This window comes from Cibotium barometz, chromosome 45 (genome assembly GCF_041138505.1).
Source record: "Cibotium barometz isolate CiBa-2024 chromosome 45, ASM4113850v1, whole genome shotgun sequence".
Taxonomy (NCBI): domain Eukaryota; kingdom Viridiplantae; phylum Streptophyta; class Polypodiopsida; order Cyatheales; family Cibotiaceae; genus Cibotium; species Cibotium barometz.
Genome location: NC_141090.1, coordinates 41712637 through 41738598, shown reverse-complemented (window position 1 = coordinate 41738598; position 25962 = coordinate 41712637). Strand labels below are relative to the sequence as shown.

Sequence of the window (25962 nt, the reverse complement as noted above, 5' to 3'; positions counted from 1 at the left end):
TTGCTGTCTCCTAATTGTCCCCATTTTGCCAGTGGGATTCTTTTGCACCCAGTATACCCATGTCCACGAAAAAATTATTAGTAAGGTCAATGAAGTTGTGTGGAAATAAACCCATAGCCACATTGGAGTCTCTCCTCTTCGAGAGCTTTTGTAAACTTGAACGGCACCCCAAATATCTCCCATTCAAAATTTCATGATATCAAGCACTCAGTGGTGCAAATATTCACCAATGTCACATACTTTACACCATTTTTAGATGCCAAAAAACTTCCAGGGATTGATATTCTAAGAGATTAGCTCTAGGTAGAAAATACTTGTCACTAGTCTCCATTGCTCGAGTCAAAGAAAAGCATCAATCAATCATCCATCAAAATAACAGTTGCTAGCTAATAAAATAAAATATACCTTTATATATTCTCCTGATCCAGGTAAAAGTGAATTCTTCAAGACACTTGGAGTACCTCGGACATGTTGTTTTAGCTAACGGTATTTTTGTGGATCCAAAGAAAATCTAAGTTATTGTCAATTGGCCAACTCCCACAAACATCCATGATGTTCGTTCTTCCTTGGGACTTGCCAACTTCTATCACACAAAGGTTCATTGATTTTCAGAAAGAGCTGCTCCTCTCACAAAACTTTTAAAGTTCGCTCCTGCATTCAAGTGCATGTTTTTGTTGTTGACATCGCATCTACTTGCCATTGTGGAGGAACACACTTACTTGTATAATTGATGACTATAAACTAATATTCATGGGCCTCATTGGCCATAAATCCTCTAAATTTAGCCTTGTGGTACCCCTCCTTTTCCATGACATTGTTAAGTAGTTCTTGAAAAAGGGTTTGCGTAGTATCTAAGCTTTAAAGTCTACAATTACAATTGTCTACAACTCCTGCACAAAATGGGTTATACACATGGTACACATGGCAAGCCAATGTTGTCTAGCCACACATTCACTTTACAAAGATAAAAAACAACTATTCAATCACTACCCATTTCTCTACTAGGCCTCATCTTGTTAAACTAACTCCACTACTCCTTGGTCCATGAGTCGACATTTTGAACACATTACACTCCACTACTCCTTGGTCCATGAGTCGACATTTTGAACACATTTTGAACACATGACACTTTTGAAAGCAAGAAAAAGCTAGCTATCCTGGAAAGCCCATGCTTTGAAAATAGTCATAAATTGCATATCTTTTTGAGTTGCAATATTACTTTAAATGCTTTGAAAATAGTCATAAATTGCATATCTTTTTGAGTTGCAATATTACTTTAAATGCTTCTAGCAATACCTTATGCTTTTCTAATGAGATGGCCTACAAAGCAATACATTATGCTCTAGCTAGGATTCTCTTTTCCTACAAGATAGCCTGCAAAGCAAAAAAATATATATGAGACCTAATTTGATGTTTGGTTAAGTGAGGCAAGAAATAAGATTTCACCTTCTTTTATCTAGAGTTAGTGCAATTTTATCAAGTAATGAGGTCATGGTCATCCATTCTCTCCAAAGTATCAAATTCTATTTGCTTCAAGAATAATTTCATTAGCCAGTTTCTTCTAAGCATAGCTTTTGGTCTTCTTGCACCATCTTGTTCTATGTATTTTCTTACCTTATCTCTTGTTTCTTTGACAACTCAACTATGAAACACCATCTCCAACAAGGTGCAGGTGATAACCAATATGAATAACACACATACTAATTCTTTTTTTAATGGGCACCTTAGGAAAACAAATATAAAGTTGACAAGGACATTCTTGTATGCACCAAGGAGGGATACCATAATAAAGACATTTCAAAGAGCCATTGATTTCCACAGTCATATTTGCATTGCATATCCTCAAAAGCCTTCCCTAATAATGCTTCTCATTCACTATATTGTGTGTTCCAAATGAGATCACAAAGAGTTTTTACACTACAAATTCCCTCAAAAATTTCTAATCCTCCATAAAAAATTGCAATGTTATTGGTGACCTCATCTGTCCAAACATGCCCATCATTTTTTCTCTCAATTACTTCTCCTCTTTGAGATGACTCTTTGAATGGAACCTCAAACAAAATATTCCCATCATATGCAGAAGGAATCTCTTCAACTTATTTAATTTATGGAACCATTTCAAATGTTGACCTTCAATGAACTTCTTGGTGGCATCTATTTGATTAAGGAAATTACACTTTGTGCATCCTCATCGCTCTTTACCAAAATTTGCGTCTTATCATTTAATGGTCTATCACCTCTTAACAACAAACTTCTCCCCAAATTGAATATGAAGATGGAAAACCATTTCTCTCTCTCTCTCTCTCTCTCTCTCTCTCTCTCTCTCTCTCTCTCTCTCTCTCTCTCTCTCTCTCTCTCTCTCTCTCCCTTCTTCTTATTGCAAGAATCTCAAAAGATAAATCATCAAATGCCACTACTCCATACAATTGAAGTAACCTAATAAAGCATCCCTTCATTCTAAATGACTTACTAAGATGAGCTATACTTGCCTCTCTCACCCAATTGGTTGTTACTAATTGGATCTATACTCAATAAACCAGTATGCTAACTTTATCATGGAAGAAAAAATTGTATATTGGATAATATTTTGGAGCATTAAAAGTTTAAATTAACAACAGTTATGGACCACATTACACCAAAAAACATTTTTGTAATCAATGGAATGGTAAAGATTATAATCAAAGGTCATCTTATGTTCATCAATGTTATTCTTGTTTTCAAGATTCACATGATTTCATTTATCTTTAAATTTGTGCTTGATTTATTAATAAAGGCACTTGACAATATCAATCTCTAATCATGAATTTATGGGGCATTAATTATCATCTTCAAATATCAATTTTTAATATACCTTTAAGATTTTTGTAATTATTTTTTCTAGTGAGAAAACATTGATTTTTTTTACAAAGGGGGTTTCCTTGGTGAAACCTCCTATGCAAAAAGTTTTTAGTATCTACTATATATCTTTAAGAATCATTAGGCAAAATTTAGATTAAAAAAGGACCTTATGCAAAAAAGTTTTCAATATCTACCATTTATCTAAAGAATAATCACTCATTAAAATACGCATACAATGTCGAATTGTTATTTTTAACAAAATAATCCACTCAAAAAGTTGAAATTAACTTGCTTTAGGGGTTTTGCCAAACGAAACCCTCTTTAGAAAAAAAAACCCAATTTTTAATTTTGATTGAGAGAGCTTTAGGGAGAGAGTAAAAAGTCTAACACTTACACACAACTAGTAACAATCATCACCCTTACCGCCTCCAACTCAAAACTTTCCCTTCCTTCCTCTTATATCCTATTTCCTATACGCTTTCTATGTTTTATGTAATAGTATCCTATATCCTATGTACTTAACTTAGAAATTTATGATTTTTCTTTCTTTTTTTATTTTTTTATTTTTTTATTTTTTTATTTTTTTATTTTTTAATTTTTTATGACACACATACTTCCCATCCTAGCAAAACCCCTTATGCTTATTTTCCTCTTCAAAAATTTTGTTTTTCTCTTGCAAACTTATCCATTACTCGCTTAGCAAGCTTCTACACGCTTCAAGAGGCAAGCAACCTTCTACACGCTTCAAGAGGCAAGCAACCTTCTACACATTTGTAGAGGCACTTCAATAAAGCAAGCAAGCTTCTACACGTTTTACGCATACATCAGTGTATATCATTACACATACATCAATGTATATTGGGCAATTTGCAAATATCACATCAACTTTAGATTCTCTATGCATTACACTCTTGAATTTCCCATTGCTGATTATATGCAGAAATTAACAATTATGGACACACTCTATCCCTTTGGAATACACTCCAAGCACACACCAAACCCATTTGTAGCCTCTCAGCCCAACACACCGCCAACTTACTAACCACACAAGGTAACTTTATTCCCACTTTGGAAACCCTCCTTGTTGTAGCTCATGAATTAGACTTCAAGCTTAAGCCATGCATCCCCCCAAGTTGGCCCTCTCTTAGAATTGTATGCCATGCTGAGACACTACCCTCATACCAAGTCAGCCCACCTTCCATTTTTCCAAATCGGCCATGCACTTGTCCACTTGTTTTTGTGAAATTCAACTAGGTTAAAGGGTGAATTGGGGGGGGGGGGGTGCATTAGTCTAGTCACTATGGTGTTGCCATCATGGACAAGCCTTTGAGGAAGCGGTCAATCATGGAGAGCTGGTGTATGCTTCTCTAATATGGCACTGTTTTGTATTAATTAATTACTAGAGTATTAATTAATTAATACTCTAATAATTAATTGATTATTAGAGTATTAGGAGATTTCTTACCATGCCAATGATTAGTGATTAGTTGTCCCAGCCCTACCACTTCAAAATGCTCATCCCCTTTTGGTGATTTCCACCTTATAAACGGGCTTTGCTTGGAGCTAATCAAGGATTTCTAAGTCATCACTTCTTCTATGGTTTAAGAATTGTGGGATGTGTACTCCCTAGTTGAGACCATTCTTTATCTTTAGCTCTCTTTGGCCATCAATTTGTGGAATCCCAAGCCATGCAATAGAAAGACATGTCTTAGCCACAATTTTCCAATAAGTTAAGAGTAAGCTCGATGTAATAATCTCGATGGCCATGCCATTTTAAATTGTCAAGCAATAAGTATCTCCATATTATGCTAATAGAACTTTTATTTGGCCTTTTAAATGATTATAGTAGGGACTGACTTCTAATGTTGCATTTTTTTCATCAATGCTGGATTTGTCTTGGAGTTTAATCTTCAAGTCGAAGGTCAAGTGTTGAGAATGCCTCCGGTAAGTTAATGCCTTCTTCAAAATATCATGCCTCAGTTTATATTAATGTTATTAGTAGTGGCTTCAATGCTTTTTCCTTTACTATAGAAAGGTTAAAAAATAGAAGATAATACTAGAAGAAAATAGTGAGAACAAAGAGTCTAGGGATGAGTATCCTCAGGATGAGCAAGTTGACCCAAACAAGGAGGGACCCTTGGGTTAGAACAAGGTGAGAACAAGTAGGAAGATAAGGTGAGAACAAGTAGGAAGATAAGGAGCTAGAAGAGATAACACCATCTTCCATTGGAGACCATTGGGTTGAGACATATTGGATGACATGACCATCAACTTTGGGAAGATAGTACCTAGGATTCCCTTATATAGGTGTGTGTCTTATCAACACAAGAGTATGTCAGCTTAGGACAAATATGTCTACATCGAAAAGGGCCTTTAAGATTAAGGGCTATGTTTCTACTAAGGGGTCTTTGATTCTCTTAGATACTTTACATGGATGTCGATCAAGTGATGTGGGGATGCAATCGATACATGTGTTGAATAATGGGATGATAGTGTATGGTTATTTTGGATGAGGTGATTGGCAATTATTGCAATTGATATATCCAAGATTCATTCTTCTTTGCGTGCAATGTTACATGTTATATAAGATAGTCTCCAATTTTGAGTACACATTATCGCACTAGGTTTGTTCCATGATATGTATTATGTTTCTTAGATAAATATTGTAAAGTGAATGGTTTAACAAAGTTCACTTGGAATTTTGGCTCGGATGTTTCTGCTCAGAACATGTGTGCATCCCATATATACATACACATATACATATACATATATATGTATATATATGTACACATATATGTGTGTTTGTGTGTGCGTGTGTGTATACACATATACATATACATATACATATACATATTTATGTATATGTATGTGTGTGTGTGTGTGTGTGTGTGTGTGTGTGTGTGTATATGTATATGCTATGAGGTAAGGATTTTCCAATAAAGTTAGAAACACATCAGTAAACTAAAGGGTCACTTCTAAATACGAAATTAAAAATATTATAAGAAGATTTCAAGGCAAAATCGTATAGTTCAAAATACAATCCCCACGAGTCATTAAGCCTTTTCTTTGGTTGTGCTAATGTAAAAATATTATTATATTATTATATTTTTTCTTTTTTTTGGGGGTATTATTATTTTTTATTTTTAATAATTTTCTTTCCCCTCTAATGTATCCCTTAGAGTGGATCCGCTCTAATTCCCTTAGAGTGGATCCGCTATGCTAGTGTAAAAATATCAGGACTATTTCCTGCTCATCCCCTTAGAGTGAATGCACTAGGCTAAGGAATGATGTTATGAAAATGGTCAAAGAAGGCGAGCTTTATTTTTAATAAACAAAAAGAAAAGATATGTTGAAATGTACATTTCATATGAATGGAGGATTGGGAAGAATGTAAGTGATGTGAAATACCATTTGAACTATAAGATTATGTGTGTGTGTGTGTGTGTGAGAGAGAGAGAGAGAGAGAGAGAGAGAGAGAGAGAGAGAGAGAGAGAGAGAGAGAGAGAGAGAGAGAGAGAGAGAGAGAATATGACATGTGACAAGCACATGAGGGGAGGTGGTGAAAAAATCCCCCGTAGATTTATCTTGCACTAGGTATCTTTTTTATGTGGAGTATTATCATGTTAGAATTTTTACAACAAGGGAAAGTCATGACAAACTTTAAGTTTTGTATGCTTCAACTTAAGCTTCAATGTTGGAGGTTTTAGAGGCTAGTGTCATAGGCCTCGTCATGGCCCTAGTGAGGCCTTTTCATCCTCTAAAATGTATCCACAATCTTGAACTAATCAAACGGCGTGTTTTTTTTACATATCCACAAACACGTGTACTGGGGATCTGGGTTATGATAAAAAAATTATACTTATAATATCTGTAATGGGAATGTAGTAAAATCCTTCAAATCTTGTGAGGTACTAAGGCAAAAATCTTAGCTTCCCCACAATAAAAACATGTCATGATGCATAGGGTGGTTGAAAAGGCAAAGAGAGAAGGGCTAAACAAACTTTTGGATGGGACCTTTCATAAAAAGGAGAGGACCACTGGAAAAGGAGAGGTGGGGGACCATGGTATCTTCTATAATGTATGTATGCTGGGTGAGTTGGTGGGAGTTGATATTTAAATTGAGGTGTGTTATACGCACAAATGTGGCATTTGAACTTGGGTAGGCTTCAGAAACACACAAAGTGTGGAACTGAGGCAGAATCCAAGTGCTTTTTAAACACAGACAAAGCTAGGCAGAAAGGCAGAAGCTATTCCAATGGTATTTAGGACTGGTTTGATGGGGGTCTCAATACAAAGGCAAGACACTTGAATTTGTGGGTGAGGTTATACACACATATTTGGAAGGGGGTGGGAAAAAAAATGGCCCTAGAGGTAGAAAGAATGAAGCCCAAGATGGGCTACTTGGCATGCCAATGCATTAGTGGCCACCACCAAAAGGAGGAAAAGCCATTAGAAGGGGTAACACCACAAGCAGGAGAAGAAGAAGACGAGGGCCAGGAGCTCTCCGTGGAGCAGATTTTTGCGTCTGCTGAGGTGCCCCCATGGTGGGCGCAGATCTCAATTCGTGGCATTCTGGCCAGTGCCTTGTTGGGCTCCCTCTTCTGTGTGGTCGTTCACAAGCTCAGCTTGACCACTGGCATCATCCCCTCCCTCCACATCTCTGCAGGCTTGCTCAGCTTCTTCTGCATCCGAATATGGATGATCTTGCTAAATTATGTGGGTATCCCCTGCAGGCCCTTCACCAGGCAGGAGAACACCGTCATCCAGACCTGCGTTGTCGCCTGCTATGGCGTCGCTTACAGTGGTACGTGCCCTTTGCTCCCATCTTTGCTGCACATTTTACCAATTTGCTGTACGGGTTTTCCGTGTTGCCGTACAATCTAGCCATGGTGCTGTGCATTTTTCCCACCTTGCCATGCATCCATCATGCCATACATCATTTGAACCATCTCTTTTTATGGAATCTCATCTGTATTTACCATACCTGCATGACTCAATCTCATCTCCCATCACATAACCATACCAGCTCGGCAATGGGGTGGGGCAATAGTGCGCTATTTTGCCTCTTACATGTTCCGGGAAATAATGCATCATTTTGCTCTACCCAATCAGCTCAATTCCGTCAACTTAATTGAGTTACCGGGAAATAGTGCGCTATTTTGCCTCACCCAAGTGGCCAAATTTCATTCCAGAACTTGCATGTTGTCCAAATTATGCACCATTTTGATGCTCAATTTGTGCCTTAGCCAATCGGCCCAATTCCATTATATTTCTTGGGAAATTTTGTACTACCTCTCCTTTACCCAATTGGTCCAACTCCTTCAAGTAGCTTGCATTTTGCAGCTGGTCTAATCCGTGGGTCAGTAGCAACCAGATGTGCGGGCCTGGCATAGAAAACATGTAATCTGCATTTCCTTAACTCTCCTGTCAGCATTTCATGATTACAATTCTGCAAACACTGATGTGGGTACATTTCCAGTCCTCCCTTAGCGTTATTGGGGCTGGAAGGCTGATGTGTGAGCTTTTATTCTCCTCTCCTGTCACTATTGGGGCAGAAAGCATGCCTCCCCACAGCTGTGACGTCAGAGAAAGGAGAGGTTATTCTGGGCTGGGAAGTTGTTGCTTGTGGCTCCCACTGCTTGCAACTTTGCCAGCCCAGAATATTCTTCTCCTGCCTTTTCTCCAAACATCACAGAATCTGCATGTTGAAAAATTTCCTACCCGTTATGTTGGATCCGTGTTGGTCATGCGTCAGCTGTAAACCTATCTGAGCTCTATGATTAGCTGGTCTTCTTTGAGCCAAAAATCTACCATATCTGGACAACTCAGCAACATCTGAAGTTTTTCCTGCACAGCTGAAGTGCTGGATCATGAAGCCCCTGCACGTTGCTGTCATCTCAGAATGCTGATGTATCAAATATGTGTGTCTCCTTCCATCAACCATGACGTCCATGATAGGCCAGAGGTTGGCCTTTCTTGGAGGAATAGGGCTCCGGCTGCTGCTACTGACCGCTTTTCCTCACAGGAACGGCCTCCTGAAGGTTTTTCCTTAGTCCATCACAGAATCTACCTTTCCGGAAAAAAGTAAATTGTTCCACTTTTAACCCAATTTTCCCAATCCATCAGGGGATGTCCCACTTTAAAGAATTAGGGTCCTCATCATTAGGAATGGGTGAAATTTTTGCTTTACCCAATTTACCAATATTTATAAAGATTCACCCTTAGGTTATCATGGATAATTAAGCATTAGTAATTAACCCCTTATGTTAGCATGAATAAGTTTTGATAAAAAATTTCCATGTTTCTGGCCTTGATGCTTTATATTTGTCTTTACTTATCAGGCGGATTTAGCACTTACCTCCTGGCAATGGACCAGAGAACCAGTGACATTGTCAACGCCACTGGTAAAGGCCATGCAGACAACTCTGCAGACATTAAGAACCCCGGCTTGGGTTGGATAATTGCCTACGTGTTCGCGGCCAGCTTTCTCGGCCTTGTAGCAGTGGTTCCTCTGCGAAAGGTACATGCTCTCTGATGTTTTCTTGTGATGTGAATGAGGATTAGGCTTGATTTGCTGATCCTAAACGTGAGGGTTTGTACACAGATCCTGATCATTGATTACAAGTTGACATATCCTAGTGGTACTGCAACTGCAGTGCTTATCAACAGCTTTTTTACACCCCATGGCTTCAAACAAGCTCAGTGAGAATCCTAGACAACTTTATGACCTGCTTTTTGTATATTTAGATGCACTGGATAAACCATTAATAACCTTCAAGCATCCCTACTGCATGCAAACTGTAACCCTTAAGAGGCTGGCTTTATGGCTGAAGGCTAAACTTCTTAAGAAGAGCTCCCATATCATCTGCGTGTGGACTCTTAAGGATATTCAAAAAATAGGTCTATTTTACATGTTTTTTTTTGTGAAAACATATGCATGCATCCATCCATCTCTCTCTCTCTCTCTCTCTCTCTCTCTTTTAATGCTACTTTGCTTTCAGGATTCTTATTGCATGTTTTTATATTTTTTACCACAGGAAACAGATCAGATGCCTTGGAAAGTACTTCTCATTTAGCTTTTTCTTCAGTCTCTTCAAATGGCATTTTAGTGGACCAAGTGGAGAATGTGGGTTTGATAAGTTCCCAAGTTTGGGATTAAAAGCATATGACAACAAGTAATTTTTTTAAAAAAATCTCGATATTAATGCAGTAATGGCTGTGTTATTAATTGTTCAACTTCACAATTGATGTTTTCAAAATTATAGAAAGTAGATGAACAAAATCAGAAGGTTCTACTTGTTTCTTTATCATTCATGGCTGAATATGTATGTATGTGTGTAAGTGCATGTATATGCTTATGATCCTTTAACCTTCTGGACAGGTTCTATTTCGACTTCAATATGACGTATGTTGGAGCAGGCATGATCTGTCCTCATATTGTTAACTTCTCTCTGCTATTTGGAGGGATTTTGTCATGGGCGGTGTTATGGCCCCTCATCAACAGTCGGGCAGGCGACTGGTATCCAGTCACCGCAACGGGCTCAAACCTACAAGGTGTCTATGGTTACAAGGCAAGTATGTTTTGGTGGTTTTTTTTTTTTCAATTTTAGGTATGATAAGTTGGGGTGAATTTTGTGTTTTTGTTTCAGGAAAAAGAAAGGCCTTATTTTTCTGATTTACTGCTTTTTGATGTGGCTTGCATATATGCAGGTATTCATTGCCATTGCTCTCATACTAGGGGATGGTCTCTATAACTTTGTGAAAGTCACATTCATGACAATTTTTGCGTTTTATAATCAACACAAGAAAAGGGCCATTCTGCCTTCAAGGAGTAACGACAAGGGTAATGAATCTATGCATTAGTCAGATGTAGTGACTCAGACTTTTGGAGATTGTCGAATGAATGTAATATGCTTTGCAATGCATGTGCGACATATTTATGTGTGTGTGTGTTGTAATGGTCTTGATTTGTAACACTTTTTGCTTCTTAACAGGTGAACCAGATCCTTCACCTGACGAACAGAAAAGGATAGACTTTTTTTTAAAGGATAGGATGCCTTTCAAGGTAGCCGGATTGTGTTATGTGGGCCTGGCAGCAATTTCTGTTGGAGTGATTCTAAAAATATTTCATGAAATGAAGTGGTATTATGTTGTGCTGAGCTATTGTGTAGCTCCCATCCTTGGTTTTTGCAATGCCTATGGGTCTGGCATGACTGATTGGAGCCTGATCTCAAGTTATGGAAAGCTCTTCCTGTTTATTTTCTCGTCTTGGGCAGGAAGGCAAGGTGGAGTCATAGTCGGCCTTGTATCATGTGGACTCATGATGGTTATCGTCTCATCGGCGGCGGACCTGATGCAAGACTTCAAAACAGGCTATCTCACTCTGGCTTCACCCAGATCCATGCTTGCTAGCCAGGTTCTGGGCACGATCATTGGGTGCATCGTTGCACCTGCAACATTTTGGATGTTTTGGAAAGCTTTTCCAGTCGGGCAAAAAGATGGACAATACCCGGCCCCTTACGCTGTGATCTTCCGAGAGATGGCCTTGCTTGGAGTGCAAGGGTTCTCTACCTTGCCCAGGCACTGCCTTCTCCTTTCATTCTTATTTTTTGTATTGGCTATCATCATCAATGTTGTCCGGAATTGGGTCCCAACTAAGGTTGCCCAGTTTATTCCCATCCCCATGGCAATGGCTCTGCCCTTCTACATTGGATCATACTTTGCTATAGACATGTGCATAGGTAGTATGATAGTGTATGTCTGGCGGAAAGTGAACCAAAGAAAGGCAGATGTTTACATTCCAGCAGTAGCATCTGGGTTGATGTGTGGTGATGGCATGTGGACATTGGTGTCGGCTATTTTGGCTTTGGCCAAAAGGCAAGCTCCAGTATGTATGTATTTCTTGGCTAGCAAGGTTTATGCTAATTTGAGTTTACCAAGTTATTAGCTGGTCTTGTATATCCTCTAGCACACTGTCTTGGTCAAGGCTGCTGTGTAGGTAAAATTTTGATGTGTATGTACATCTGGAGAGTGTCTGCCCACAACCATTGAACCTGAAGGTCACTGTTTTGTTGTCACATTCCAAATGAATAAAGGATTGTTATGGAATGTGCCTGTGCATCCTTAAATGTGCCTGGAGGTAGCCTCAGTTCATAGTAACCAGCTATGGAGGAAGCCCCATTACCGAATTGCGCTTTGGAGTATTGGCCCTGGTGTTTCTTTCAACTTTCGTGGCTATTGGGTTGTTGAAGATTCTGCAGTAGTGACCGGTTGTGTTAGAGAGCACAGTTGAAAAGGGGTCTTGGGTTGGTTTGGCAAAGCAAGACTAGGTGATGATTTCAATGATACTGTTTTAAGTGATCTGCTTCTGTGCACAAATTGGTAGATTGAGGAAAATTTTATTTGTAACACTTTCTCAGACATAACCACTTTTGCTAGACCTAAGGCTCTTTATATGTGTGCATATGCACACGCACACACTCATGCATGTGCACACCCACATATGTACATAATATTTATACACATTTACATTCTTATTCTTAAACATATACACATGTATATACATACCCATAAGTATTTGCACACACATATAAACGAATATAGCCAACGTTTGATTTAACTAAAATTGATTTTTTGAGCACTTGGGATCGCTGATCATGTTCTCAGCATGTCATTGCCAAGGTGCATGCTAGAGACTTCTTTGAAAGTTCTACTTGCATCTCGTTGTGGTAGAGAAGGTGTAGCTTAGATCGTAAGGGATCACAAGACATGCGGTGGGAGACTCAAGGCAGGTTACCATTGCAGTGGATCTCTAACCATCTTTCTGGTATGTCATTGCGGTGCATGTTAAGACTTCTAGTTGCATTTATACGTGGGAGTGTAGCTTAGATCGTGGCATCATGAGACAGGATACCACTGCAGTGGGAGACTTGAGATATTTTACTATTTGGTGGGAAACCTAGGTATGGATTACAGGACCTAGTGGATGAGGAGGGGGTGAAGGGACTCTGGTTTGATCTGGTCATGCAAAAACCTGAATTTCAGCCAAGCTTGTGGATAAATGTGCTGTGAAGTCTCTTTCATGATGGAAATGTGTTGCTTGTCTTTTTGGGCTAACAAACTTGCAAGATCAAGGCCTTCTCTAACCAAGAGTCGCACCTTCATGAAAATATTGTGACAAAGGATACACATTATCAAGGAAAAACATAGGGGCTAATATTTTTCCAATGGCTAATGTAAAGGGATTTTGTCCTAATTTTATGTCCTTGGAGAAAGATTCACCTTAAAATATGTTGAGAAAAGACAAGCTCAAGATGTTGGCGATGACAAGACAAGTAACAACGGATCAAACGACATCAAAACCGAAACACTCTAGCATGTATTGTAGGCATGTTCCTAATTTAGTATGCATGAAAGTGGGCTTTTTACGTTGTAAGCTTTTTCCCATTAAAGTGTTTTTGTCAAAGTGCTTTCCATTATTTTTAAAATCTTTTCTTTTCATATAGTATGCATGAAAGTGGGCTTTTTACGTTGTAAGCTTTTTCCCATTAAAGTGTTTTTGGCAAAGTGCTTTCCATTATTTTTAAAATCTTTTCTTTTCATAAGTTGTATATAAAGGACTATTGGCTCTTATTATAAACATTGAGTCTTTAAAGCTTCCCCATGTCTAGTTTTGTATAACATTTGTATTAGAGATCAAAACAATAGTATTTCGGCATGCTTGACATCATGTAAAAGCCACATTAGAACAACTTCATTGATGCAAATTCACAGCGACCTAAGTATTGAGGTAGCAAAATTCAACTCATTTAGCTTGTGAAATGTCCCATATACCAAATGGGGCTCTTGGCTAATCTTCCTCTTTAGCTTCATTCTCAACAATATTGAAGTATCTTAAATCATATACATTCATGTTCTTATTGTTAGATGCGATAACATGTAACCAATCCCTCACATTATGCTTCTTCAGGTACTTCTTTGTCCAATACTTTAAGTATCTCTTGGAAAAGGGGCTTTCAGAGGTTACGTTCATCTTGTTCTTCTTGGGGGTCCCATATCTAACAAGGTGAACTCTCATGCCACCATCCCATAATAAATACCGTAAATGTAAATGGGGCTTAGTAGCTCATATGAGCCTTGGGCACTTGTAAAATAAGTGTGAAAAGGCCAAAAGGAATATAAGACAATGGAAAAGGGCCTAATCACAATAAATGATTACTAATCATTTTGATAATGCATCTCCTTCTTGACAAGAGCAAGCTTTCATAGAAACCTTGCCCATGTGAAATTCCATATAAATGAGTTCACCCATTCTCTCTCCCTCCCTCCCCCCTTTTTTAGTGGTGATTCCATTACCTTGAGGCCATGGTAAATGAAGGAATGGGATGATAAGGGACCATGAGGAGTGGTGGGAGACTCGAAGTCACATGTGTAATGTATGCTACAAAGTGGTTGACATTAAGAGGGCCTTAGAGTGGCTCATATTATTGATTAAGTCCTAAAATCTTGGGAATCACGCAAAAGTGACCATACTATGAGAAAGTAAACTTTACAAGCTTCACCTTGAGTACTTGAACTTTTTGGATACCATTTGCCTCATCAACAACGACCATTTTTGTAAATTCAGCCATGGGTAACACAAGGTGGTAAACTTCAAATCTCAACTCCAATTAAAAATTCAAGAGGAGGTGGGCGAAGTAGACATGAATTATTTGCATGATGGCAATGATGGGATTAAGGATTTGGATGTCAATGAAGTATCTAATAGAATCACATGTTAATTTGGATGCCAATGGAGTCCCTCAAAGAGCTCAAAGAGTACTGACAATAGATGACATCGGCCTAGTGAGGTTGGAGAGCTTGGTGAATATGGCATAGACAAGGACGTAGTGTGGAGGACCTAGCTAGCCATCTACATGTTTTGTGTCATGGAAATAATGTCTCAAATTTGTTTACCCTCTATATTTTTGTCCATCAATCTCAAGATGGTATGTGGTACTTGGAGTCATTATTGTACCCATACATTCAAACAATGTCTTCCAAAATAAGCTCATATACTTGGCATCCCAATCACTCATAATGACGAGGCATTCCTTGTTTTGCACACTTTCCCATGGTCTTTTGATCACTTTTCACCACATTGGAAGCATAGATTCTTGAGCTTCATTTCACTAATGTGGTTTTAGAGGAGCATTACCAAATCTCAATTTTGTTTTTCCGCTATTCCCATACACAATGGGATACCGAGGAATAGATGGAGTGGATTTTGCACCACAAATGAAGCCTTTGTGGTCGTGTTAGAGGCCATTTCACTATGTTGAAATGACTAGGCATAATGGTATTTACATACTTTTCCTCATAAATCTTCACCACCAATAGCATTGCCACTTTGATGGTGTTTGGTCTTTGTGCTTTTACATCAGCCCATATGCTTCTTTTCAAGCCTTTGATGTACTTTGTCAACTCAACTTTATCACTAAGGCCACTGACATGCAATGAGAGCTTCATGAATCTATGAGCGCACTTGCTCCAAATCAGCCCACATTTCAATCATCGATTGTCATCCATGGTGCCCTCCGAGTTCTTCACATCACCAATCCATGTTCATCGTTGGGCTTCTCTAACTTCTTTGACCTCACCAACTTCCATCATCACCCGTGCTCTCTCTGAGTTGTTGACCTCATCGGCGGCCACCATCATTGTTGTTAGTGTTCTTTGATCTCTCATGACTGTTGGGAGTGCAACCATTACCCATCACTAGGAGTCATTTATCCAAATGTGTATTAGTCCAAATAACGCTTTGTAAAGGCAGTAATATGCAAGTATAACACATCATTTCTACTTATGAATCTCTACAATCAAGTGGAAAAAAGAACAAATGAGCCCACCTTGAATCTAACTGAAGGCCTACAATCTGGGAGATGAAAATGGGTCAAAAAGAGAGAATATGGAGAAATTGTCAAGGAATGAGATTTGGCTCCTTGTTCTTGTATGTGCCTATAAAAGAGAATCCTTTTTATGAATAAAGTGATCAAGTTCATGCTCTAATTTCCCATGAGTTTTATTAGTTAAGATCAATCATTATCAGTAGCTCTTAATCATGTTTCTAATCATGATATTCTATTGTTATGATCCACCATAGCTCTTAACCATGTTGCTAATCATTATCATTAGTTCTTAATCATGTTACTAATCATGATATCCTATTGTTATGATCCACCATAGCTACTCATTCTACTCCACAATCTTTCACAATTGGTATCAAACCTAGATTTATCATTTAGATGAGCCAAACATCTTAATTAGGTAGTTTGATTAGCACTTCATCATCTAGGCCAAATACTAGTGTTTTCCCCTCTTTACCCCCACACTTTAATAAGCTCAAATGCCAACATCAAGGGTTTTCTATTGGATTGTGAGTAATGGAGAACCTTCCCAACATGTAAAGGATCAACTTCACCTACTCAATGGTCTTCATCAACAAGCAAACTCTAGCAATTCTTCCTATAGGATAGTAGTGAAAACTTACTTGCACATAGTAATAATTGAGCTTTTACACCTAATTATTGTCAAAATTTATTGTGCAAGCTTCTTAGCAACACTATAAGGAAGAGCCTCACAAAATTTGATGGAAAATGGTTGAGTAATCCAACTATATGAATCAAATCTCTCTCTGTTTTGGTCTCAATAGACAGTTGCTGAGATAGGGTGATTACAGTGATCTAATTGGTGTTTATGAGCATTTCAAGGTTCTAACCTTACATGCCTAATTCAACAAAATAAAATTTCCCCTTGATTTAGACCTTCAATTTCTCACTCCAAAGTGGTCAATTTTTTGCTTCAAAACATAGGGTGATTAGTGCTAATTATAATTATCATATCCTAATTTAGCTAAACCTTGGCATTGTGGGCTTCAAGCTATCATCAAGGATCATGGCCATCATTGTATGAGGTTTTTCTCATTCTACTTCATCATCATAAGCCTTTCCAAAATAGTGAATTGCTCACTATAAAATGACTCCATCTCCAAAGGAAATCAAGGTAGACAAACCCACTTCAAAGCCCAAAAAGAAAATTGTTAAAGCCAAATCCAAACCCCATTTTATTATTATGCAAAATCATTAGGGTTTTTTAAGTTTTTGAGTGCGATCCCTCTGTTTCATCATGAGAGAGCATATTGAATGTAGCCAATGGAAAAGAAAAGAAACCAAATACTAAATCAGGGGAAATTGCATGGGCTACTAGGGATGACAAGGCATTCTCCATCATTGCATTAGCTTTGAGCGATAATTATATCTATCATATTTTTGATCTATAATCATCATTCGTTGATGCATGGGAGAAGCTATTTGGGGCAAAGGAAAGAATTAAAAAATTGCACTTAAAATTGAATTCTTTGAGCTGAAAATGAAAACACATAATGCTTTTGCACTCACATCAATCACATGAAAAGTGTCATGAATTAGTTGTCAATAGCCACATTGGTGCACCGACGTCTAATTATGATCCCATAGCTATGCTACTCGATAGCATGCCCAATGATATCTATGGCCACATTGTCGCTACTTTGAATAACATTCTAGAGCCAACATTGGAAGGGGTGATCACATCACTCTAAGAAGAGGACAGTTTCAAAGCAAGCAAGAAGGGGGGAGATTTTAACACTACTCTTCGCCAACAAGAATTCCAACAAAGAGCCTACCAAAGGTCCAAACAAAGCAAAGGGAAAACTCAAATGTAGCTACTATTGCTTGAGAACCAATCACTTAGAGAAGGATTGGTTCTTTAAGAAGAAGTCACCTGCCTCAAGCTTGAAAGAAGTTGAAAACATTTCCAAAGATGATTGGGCATTCTAAAGCACCAAAGGTCTTAGGCCACCTCCAACTCTTGTGTTAAACATCACCCATTTTTAAATGGTGAAAATTATGTAAGCCAAAATTATCAACAAAAGTGAGCTAATTTGGATCAAGTCACAAAGTACAGACTCACAAGGAATCAAAGTAAAGAAAAGAGCAAGTTTTGGTGGTATATAGTGTCCCTTAAAAAATATATATATACTTGTTCATTTTTTTTCTCCCTAAGCCAGCAACTCGTGAGCTTCAAAGTTCCAAAAGATATGAAGACTTTGATGGCTCTAGTTGCCAAAGGCCTTGGGCCCTCATTTCCCCCAATTTTCAAGTTCAATGTCCTTCTGGATCTCTTTTGTTGAATTTTCTTTTGCTTCTTTGCAAGACTACTTTGTGAGTCCTAGAGCTTCAAGGCTGCGAAGCTTAGGTGGGACTCCAGTGTCATGGTGGTGACTTAGAATCTAGCCCCCCTTGTGTTTCACTTTTTGTCATAGGTTACACTGAATGTTCCCCATCTTCCCTTTGTCTTCTCTCTTCTCCCTCGATCCCTCCATCTCCTTCCCTATCTATTCCCACCAAGGCTCCCCTTCTCTTTCTACCCCTCTCCAAATAGCCTAACCACACTATCCTCTCCACCTTTCCCCTTTCCCCATAGCCTAACCACACTATCCTCTCCACCTTTCCCCTTTCCCCATAGCCTAACCACATTGTCCTCTCCCCTTGCTCCCCCCTCCTTCTCCCTCAACTCCCTCTGTATCCTTCCCTATACCCTTCTCTTTCTCCCCTTCTCTCCTTTCCTCATAGCCTAACCCACTGTGTCTCCTCCCCCTTTCTCCCCCTCCATTCTTCCCTCTTGGACAAAAGCCTTCCCCCATTTTTTTCCATCTTTCATTTTTCCTTCTTCCTATCTACTCTATTTTATGTTTTATGTTTTAAAAAGCCCTATCCCTTCCTTGTTTCTTCTTTATATCTTCCCTTTTTTTTAAAAATTTTTATGGTGATTTGTATTTTTTGTTAAATTTTATTTTTTTTCCCTTTCCCTTTACTTCTTCTTTTTCCCCCCTTTTTTCACATGGATTTTTTCTTGATTTCTATATTATTCATGGAATTAAAAAAAACAAGACTTACAAAAAAAGACCCCTCTCCCTCTCCCTATGCAATCGAGCCACCACGATGTCACACTCAGACCATCTGCTCGCACTTCCTTGGTTGCTACAACACCTATGGATCATTGTCATCAACCACTCAAACAACACTTCCTTGATTGCTACAACACCTGTGGATCATTGTCATCAACCACTCAAACAACACCACTTATGCAGGTCTCACTCCAAGAGCTGGCGATGGGGGACTTGGCCTACTTACCTCAACAAGATCTCTGCTTTTTCAGAGGATCTATGTAGGACATTCTTGGGGGATCTAGCCCCACCAAGAGGATCTGTACACTCACTGCACCACACTTTGTCAATGTCTTTCACTTCTCTACCATCCCCAAACCCTCCAAGGGGTTGAGTTACTTAGGCATCCTGGCCCATGAATGGATCCTCAACACCTAGCCTTGGTTCTTAGGATAATACCCATCTCAAGTCCCCTCACAACCCCCCTCCTCCCCCATCACCTTCCTGGACACCAGCACCTTGGTCTCTTTTGCTTCATTGCCCCCCACTCTCACCCAAGCATCCTTCCTGCTATCCCCCACCCTCTTTGGGCTATACATTGACAAGATCTTCGACTTTATTGACAGAGCAGGAGAGGTGGAGGGGCATCCCTAGCATGCATACTTGTGTCTATTCTCTTAACTACTACATATGGGATCCTAGAATACACTGAGAGCCTCTCATGTTTCCCTGTTTACATTTGGGATCTCGGCATATGGGATTGACGCTTTCAAGGTGGCAGAGCACCCCTCACTTCCATGGTCTACACTCTTGAGGTGGGGGAGTTTCGCTCAATTTTCTTTTTGGTGCTGCATAGAGGCCCTCTTCATCAACACATCTTACGGATCCTTGAGCTTGGGTCATGCTCTACATTGACACATCTTTGGCATGATCCTTCCTTATTTTTGGGGGCTTCATCAACATTGACCCTACCCCTTTTTGCCCTTTCCCTCTCCATTTTTTATATTCATCCAACTGCGTCCATGGGACCGGAGGTGGGGGGATTGTTAAGCCCTTTTTGTACACCATAGCTTAGCACTATCTACCCTCTACACATGATGGTGTACACATACATGCATTTGCATATCATTTTGGTACACATATCCTATATTTTGCCACATTGAGCTTCATTGCATATCTTTTTGTGGACTCACCTATGCTCAGCATGTGGGACTTGTGCATCTGGGATGGCCTTGCATTTTAGTATTTATAGTGAGCATAGGTGAGGGAGATCTCACTTCCCCTCTAGCAGCCCAAGTTGTGAATTCCATCTTGTGTTCTTTTCCTTTAAATAAGATTAAGTCTTATACTCTCCTCTCTCATCTTATAGGTTGAGGTATCTCCTTTTAGGGGTCACTAAGGGTTGAGTGTGAGGTCTTCTTCTTGCTCATGTGGTTTTGGCCATGGCTTGCTCACTCTTAAGCACTTCCCATGTGTGAGAGGCATGAAGTTAAGAGCTTGAGTGTAGGGGAGGTGTCGGGTTGCCATCTTCTTATTGCCATTTACTCGAGCTTAGAGGCTTGTGAGTGAGAGGTAAGTATGGAGTGAGAGTGTGTGGTGAGAGTGCTAGTGTAGTGTGAGTGTTGAGTTGCTTTCCATTTCCTTAGTTAGGTTTGTTATTCATTTTGTTATCTTATTTCTTTGGTTAGGTTCATTCCTCTTATTACCTTATTCCTTTGGTTGGGATATTCTTTATCCATTCATCTAGATTACAACATAGATTAGCACATTCCTTTGGTTGGGATATTCTTTATCCATTCATCTAGATTACAACATAGATTAGCACATTCCTTTTTCTTGTTCTTTTCTTGAGGGCTTGGATGAGAGACAAGCTCTTGAGCACCTCTCCCATGGGTAGTGAACCCCCGGATTAGAGAGCACCTCGTCAGTGGCTTAACATATAAATAATAGGAAGTGACATCTTACCAGCATGGCCTCACTGAGTGAAGGCGGAGAACCGCTTGCCTATCCATGATGAAAGCCTTGGTGTTGTTGTTGTCTCAATTTTGCTGGCATGCTTGATTGAGATTTTGTTAATTGTTAATAAGGAGGATGAATCTGGTGGGTCCCACTGATAATTATTTTCATTACCAGAGTTGGGTGGACAAAGTACCCGAGCTTCAAGTAATGGTGCTTTGTAATCAACAATATCCAACCAAGGTGGACACTACGTAATGGTAGTTAATGAGGGGGATAACTTTGATGGGTTTCTTCGATCAGCATCAACTAATCTATTCATTTGGGTCACTTTATAATTTTGGCTGCTCGAGCAATTTTTAGCACTTTACGTAAATCTTATAATTTTTTCATACTAATGAGACACAAACAATGTAAACAAGGGATGACCAAGCTAAGTGTAATGTTAGCATCACAGGGCAAATACACAAATACATAGTTTAGACTGAGGAAGATTGCCTGAGTCTGGGTGCCCAACATTTAGTATGTTATATAAAAAATAACTTCTCTAATGAGAATGGACACTTCCCTTATGTGAGATTAGAGCTATTGATACACTATTTCTTGCTTTATCCTTTCTTGTGTGTGTGTGTGTGTGTGTGTGTGTGTGTGTGTGTGTGTGAGAGAGAGAGAGAGAGAGAGAGAGAGAGAGAGAGAGAGAGAGAGAGAGAGAGAGCCTCCATTTTATGTTCTGTATATGTCTATTTGATTCCTAGTCTATGTTAAGCACTTTCTTGTCTAGATATGTCTTCTAACTGAAATCTGGACCTAGAGTCATTCCTATCTGGATATGACTCCTATTAGGAAATAGGATCAACAGCCAGGTCTGGAATCCTACTAGATGTAGGTGCCAACCTCTGTATAGTCATGAACAGACTCCCTTTGCTTAGGCAGATTGGCGGCGCACAACACACTAGCGTTGGTTTATCTCATTGGGCACTCTATTAGTCATGTCTCCTCTGGAGCTGTGTGACTAGGTGGTTTGGAACCACGCAAGTGCCAGGTCTCGACCAGGTAGCACTGATATGTTTAGCGATCTTGTTGGGGGGAAATGGTACCAGGTAGGGGAGTAGAAAGAAAGAGGCTAGTTCTAGGGTACGTCATGCATAGATAATAGAGTAAGGTAGTCCAAAGGAGTCCAGAAAGAAAGCACACACTAACTAGTGTGAGGAATGCTAACTAGAGAGTCATAAGAGCACAATGGAGCATGCATGAAGAATGAAGGGAGCTCAAATAGGGAAATGTGGTAGTACCACTGTAGACAAGCTGATGCTATAGAACAAGAAGCACCACTGCACCATCTAAGAAGACTAGTAGATGGGATTCCATGAGAGCTGGAAAGACAGACTCCGGAACCACCAAGGAAGCTCAGGAAGGAGAAGAACCCATAGCTGTGGGACAAGACGTCCATCAAGTACCCTAAATTCAAGGGCAAGAGTGAGGAGGATCTAGACGCTCACATCTTCTCTTTTGAAACCACGTTCTTGGCCACTAGATCTTTGTTGTGCTACAAAAAAGGCAGAATACTTTGCAACAATGTTGGGCGGCAAAGCCACCAGCTAGTATGCCCAACATGGTCTAGCACTTCCAGACATTTGAAGAAGTGAAGAAGGCTTTCCTGAAAAGATTCAAGAAAGACAAGATCATAACAGAGGTTTTGGAAAAACTGTAGAGGATGACGTGAAAAAAGAGGCCAACATAAGACAATGCAATTGAATTCCGAGCAATGCTGATGTGCCTGGACTAGCCCAACCGTCCTACTCGAACCATGCTGAGCTAAATGGTTCATGTGAGAGGATTGAGGGAGAAGCTCCAGATGCACCAGTGCCCTCATATGACCTGGAAGCCCTTACGTTCAAACAAGTGGTGGCAAGAGTTGCTAGAGCTGAAGGGGTCCTAAAGAAAACAAACAAAGACTCCAAGAAGAAGAAGGACAAGATGAAGAAACCTCAGAATCGGATTTTGGAGAATATACCTCAAAGTCAGAATCCAGTCAAGAGCCAGATGCCAAAGGGCGGAAGCCCTAGAAAAAGAAAGGTAGGAAGCAGGCAGAGAAGGTTTAGGATCCAGACTCAAACCTCCGTAGCCCAAGATTGCTAGAGGACACACATGATCCAGACTCAAACCAATGTTTGGTGTATGAGATGCAACAATCAAGGGCATACGAAAGAGCAGTGCCAATTAAGAAATGCACAACAAGTATGCACTATCTGAGGGAGGGACAATCACTCTACAGAGATGTGTTACTATAATACTCAAAAACAGGAACCCCATGGTGGAGGAAAGGTAGCAGCAGAAAGCCCCAGCTGTCACCAGATCACCACATGACCTCAAATCAATAGACCTTATGGAAGAGGAGGTGGGAGAATTGGCCCAACGGGAGCTTGCTTCTACTGCAATGGTAGGAAGTGTAGGAGGCAAGGCCACAAAGAGAGGCAAACCCAACAGGAAATAATGTAGCTAGTCAATATGGTAAAGGTGGACCATGATGTAGGAAAGGAACAAGAGAAGCCACTAGAATTGATGGTCGTACAAGATTACAAGGACTTGTCAAGATGCTGATAGGTAAGAATGCTAGTAGGCAAGAACTAGAAAAAAAACCAGAACAGCGGATAGGGCAGCAAAAGGTATGAGATCAGATCACCAAGTTACTGCAGAGTGTACAAGGAATGGTGAGGACGATGCAGGAAAGCCCGCCCTGTGGGAGAGTATCTTGAGGAAAACCAGGTAAACTTGTGGGAGAGTATCTTGAGAAAAACTGAGAAAACTTGATTAAGAAAAGAGAAGACTTTGGTGCAGGAAAGAAGCCAACTGAGGCCAATTATAGGCCAAAGAAGCATAAGTGTCCCGAGAAAAGAAAAGGAAGGAAATCTGGAAACAATCCCAGACAATAACACTGACAAACAGGAAAGAGAAGAAAAACAGAAATGAAAAAGAATGTGAAGAAGTCAAGGAGAAAAGCAGTAAGGAATACGACTTATGGGAGGATCTCGATAGGATGAAATTGAACATCACATTGGAACAAATGCTGAATCTGGTTCCTAATTATAGGTAAAAGCCGTTTTAAGCTATAGTTCCAAATGAGACTCTGGTGCAGATGCTAGCACAGGAGATAGAACATCTTGCAGCTAAATGCAAAAATGTGAACGTATCACAGTCCAGGACTGTGATACGTCTATTCCAGAAGTAACCATCAAAATCAGAGGTGAGACAGTAATAAGGGTCATTCTAGATGGAGGGTTTTAAATATAATATTAGATAGCTTGGCTAAAAAGCTAGGGATTACTGACATGAAACCCACTCTATTCTAGATTCACATGGTTGACCAGAGAAGGGTCCAACTTGTTATCATAATCAGAGGAGAGAAGATAGAAGTAGCAGGATGTATCTTCACTGCTGTGTTCATTGTTCTCAAGATGACTGAAATAGCAGGTGCATATCCCATGCTCCTTGGAAGACCGTGGCTCAGGAGAGGTAGGATAAAGCACAATTGGGAGACGAACAAGTTCACAATTAGGAAAGGTAAAAAGAAATTCTACATTTCAGTTGTACAAGAAAAGACATGCTAAACCTAGCAAGCCGACCAATGTATGCAAAAGGCCTAAACTACCTAGAAGGGGTAGAAGATGATGGAGAATCTAGATCTGCTCTACTGTTCGAAGTGGACATAGAGAGGATTGGGGAAAGGTACAAACCAGAGGTTCTGATGGCTCATCCTAAAGTGATATTGAATGAAGAGAGCACTCATAAAGAGGAAGATGAGACTTAGGACAATGTGGAAGAATTGCAGGTTGAATAGGAAAAAGACATGGTGGCCCTAAAGCAGGAGGAAGTTGAGCTCAGGAAAAGAAACATTAGAGTTCAAGAAGATGAGCTCGAAGAGGTAAACCTTGGGGATGATCAGCAGCCCAAAATAGTTAGAATTAGTGAGTGATAAGCTGAATCAGGAATTCAAGGGGAGGCTCTTGGAATTGTTGAATTCCTACAAAGATGTATTTGCCTGGAACTACTCTGATATGAAGGGGATTGATCCAAGTTTCTACCAGCATAAGATTAACCTGAAAGGATGCGACCCCAATCAGGTAGAGCAGATACAGAATGAACCCAAATTATGCCAAACATGTGAAGAAAGAGATTGATAAACTGCTGAAGGTTGGGTTCATTTATCCTATGGATAGGGCGAAATGGTTGTCACACCAATAGTCATTGTTCCAAAAAAGAATGTGAAGTTGAGGGTCTGTATTGACTATATTGTTGTAAACTCTATAAATTGAGGCCTAGCCCTAATGAGAATTTGCTAGTTTTTGAGTATCCATGCCTACATTAATCTATTTGCTAATTACATCTTAATCATTTTGCTAATCACTTTGTTAATGATGTTGATTCTAGTGTTTGATCCACCATAGCTCATCATTATGCTCAAATTTCAACATGGTATCAAAGCCATGCCTAGAATCATTTAGGTTTATGAGTCCATTAGTTAATTAATTAGGATTATTAGATAATTAGCAAAAAATCAAATTTTTAGTGAGTTTTTCACTTCCCCCTTCACCCCCAGCCAGTTGGAGGATCTCTAGCACCTTACACACACAAAATTAGGGCACAAGCTTCTAGCATATGGTAGCTAACATCTTTGGCTACAAGCTCATCAGACGGCGCAGCAAACCGCCAGTGAAGGAAGCAGAAATCAACGTTTTGGCTGGTGCGTTTTTCTAAAGGGAATTGAAGATTTCTCCTTGCTCAAATTAAATGCTTCTAATTCCTCTTAGCCCAAGGTGTAATCAAGCATGCTCTACAAGCTGGTGAGAAGACAGAATTGAGTTTCATCAAGTCTACATTGAGATCCAAGCTCTTCATCAAATCTGCAGGTGACTTTGGTAAAACAGAGATTAAGCTTTCAATATTTGGTCAAATCTTGTGTTTCTTGGCTTAATCCTCTACTAGACTCATTGCTATTGATGCCTTTGAAAGCATTTGAGCTCATTTGAAGTGGAAGGCACCAGATCTGGACTCCCCGCATACTCTGTTTTTTGCACACAAAATAGAGCATTAATTTGCTAATCAATGATTAATCAGTACTAATCACTATATTTTGGTGCGATTGAGGGTTCAAATTAACCATTAGGTATTTGATACAGATCCCTATAGCTTCAGATTGCAAATCA

At 39.5% G+C, this 25962-nt stretch overlaps 1 protein-coding gene across 1 annotated transcript; it reads left to right on the top strand.

Moving 5' to 3' along the window:
- The first annotated feature begins 6946 nt into the window (after positions 1–6946).
- Positions 6947–11946, top strand: LOC147612773 (putative metal-nicotianamine transporter YSL6). The gene is made up of 7 exons (XM_086783345.1): positions 6947–7642; positions 9180–9358; positions 9443–9540; positions 9876–10013; positions 10220–10409; positions 10549–10681; positions 10833–11946. Exons 1-7 carry the CDS (start codon positions 7198–7200, stop codon positions 11783–11785), a joined length of 2136 nt encoding a protein of 711 aa, XP_086639471.1. The 5' UTR covers positions 6947–7197; the 3' UTR covers positions 11786–11946.
- Positions 11947–25962: the final 14016 nt, after the last annotated feature.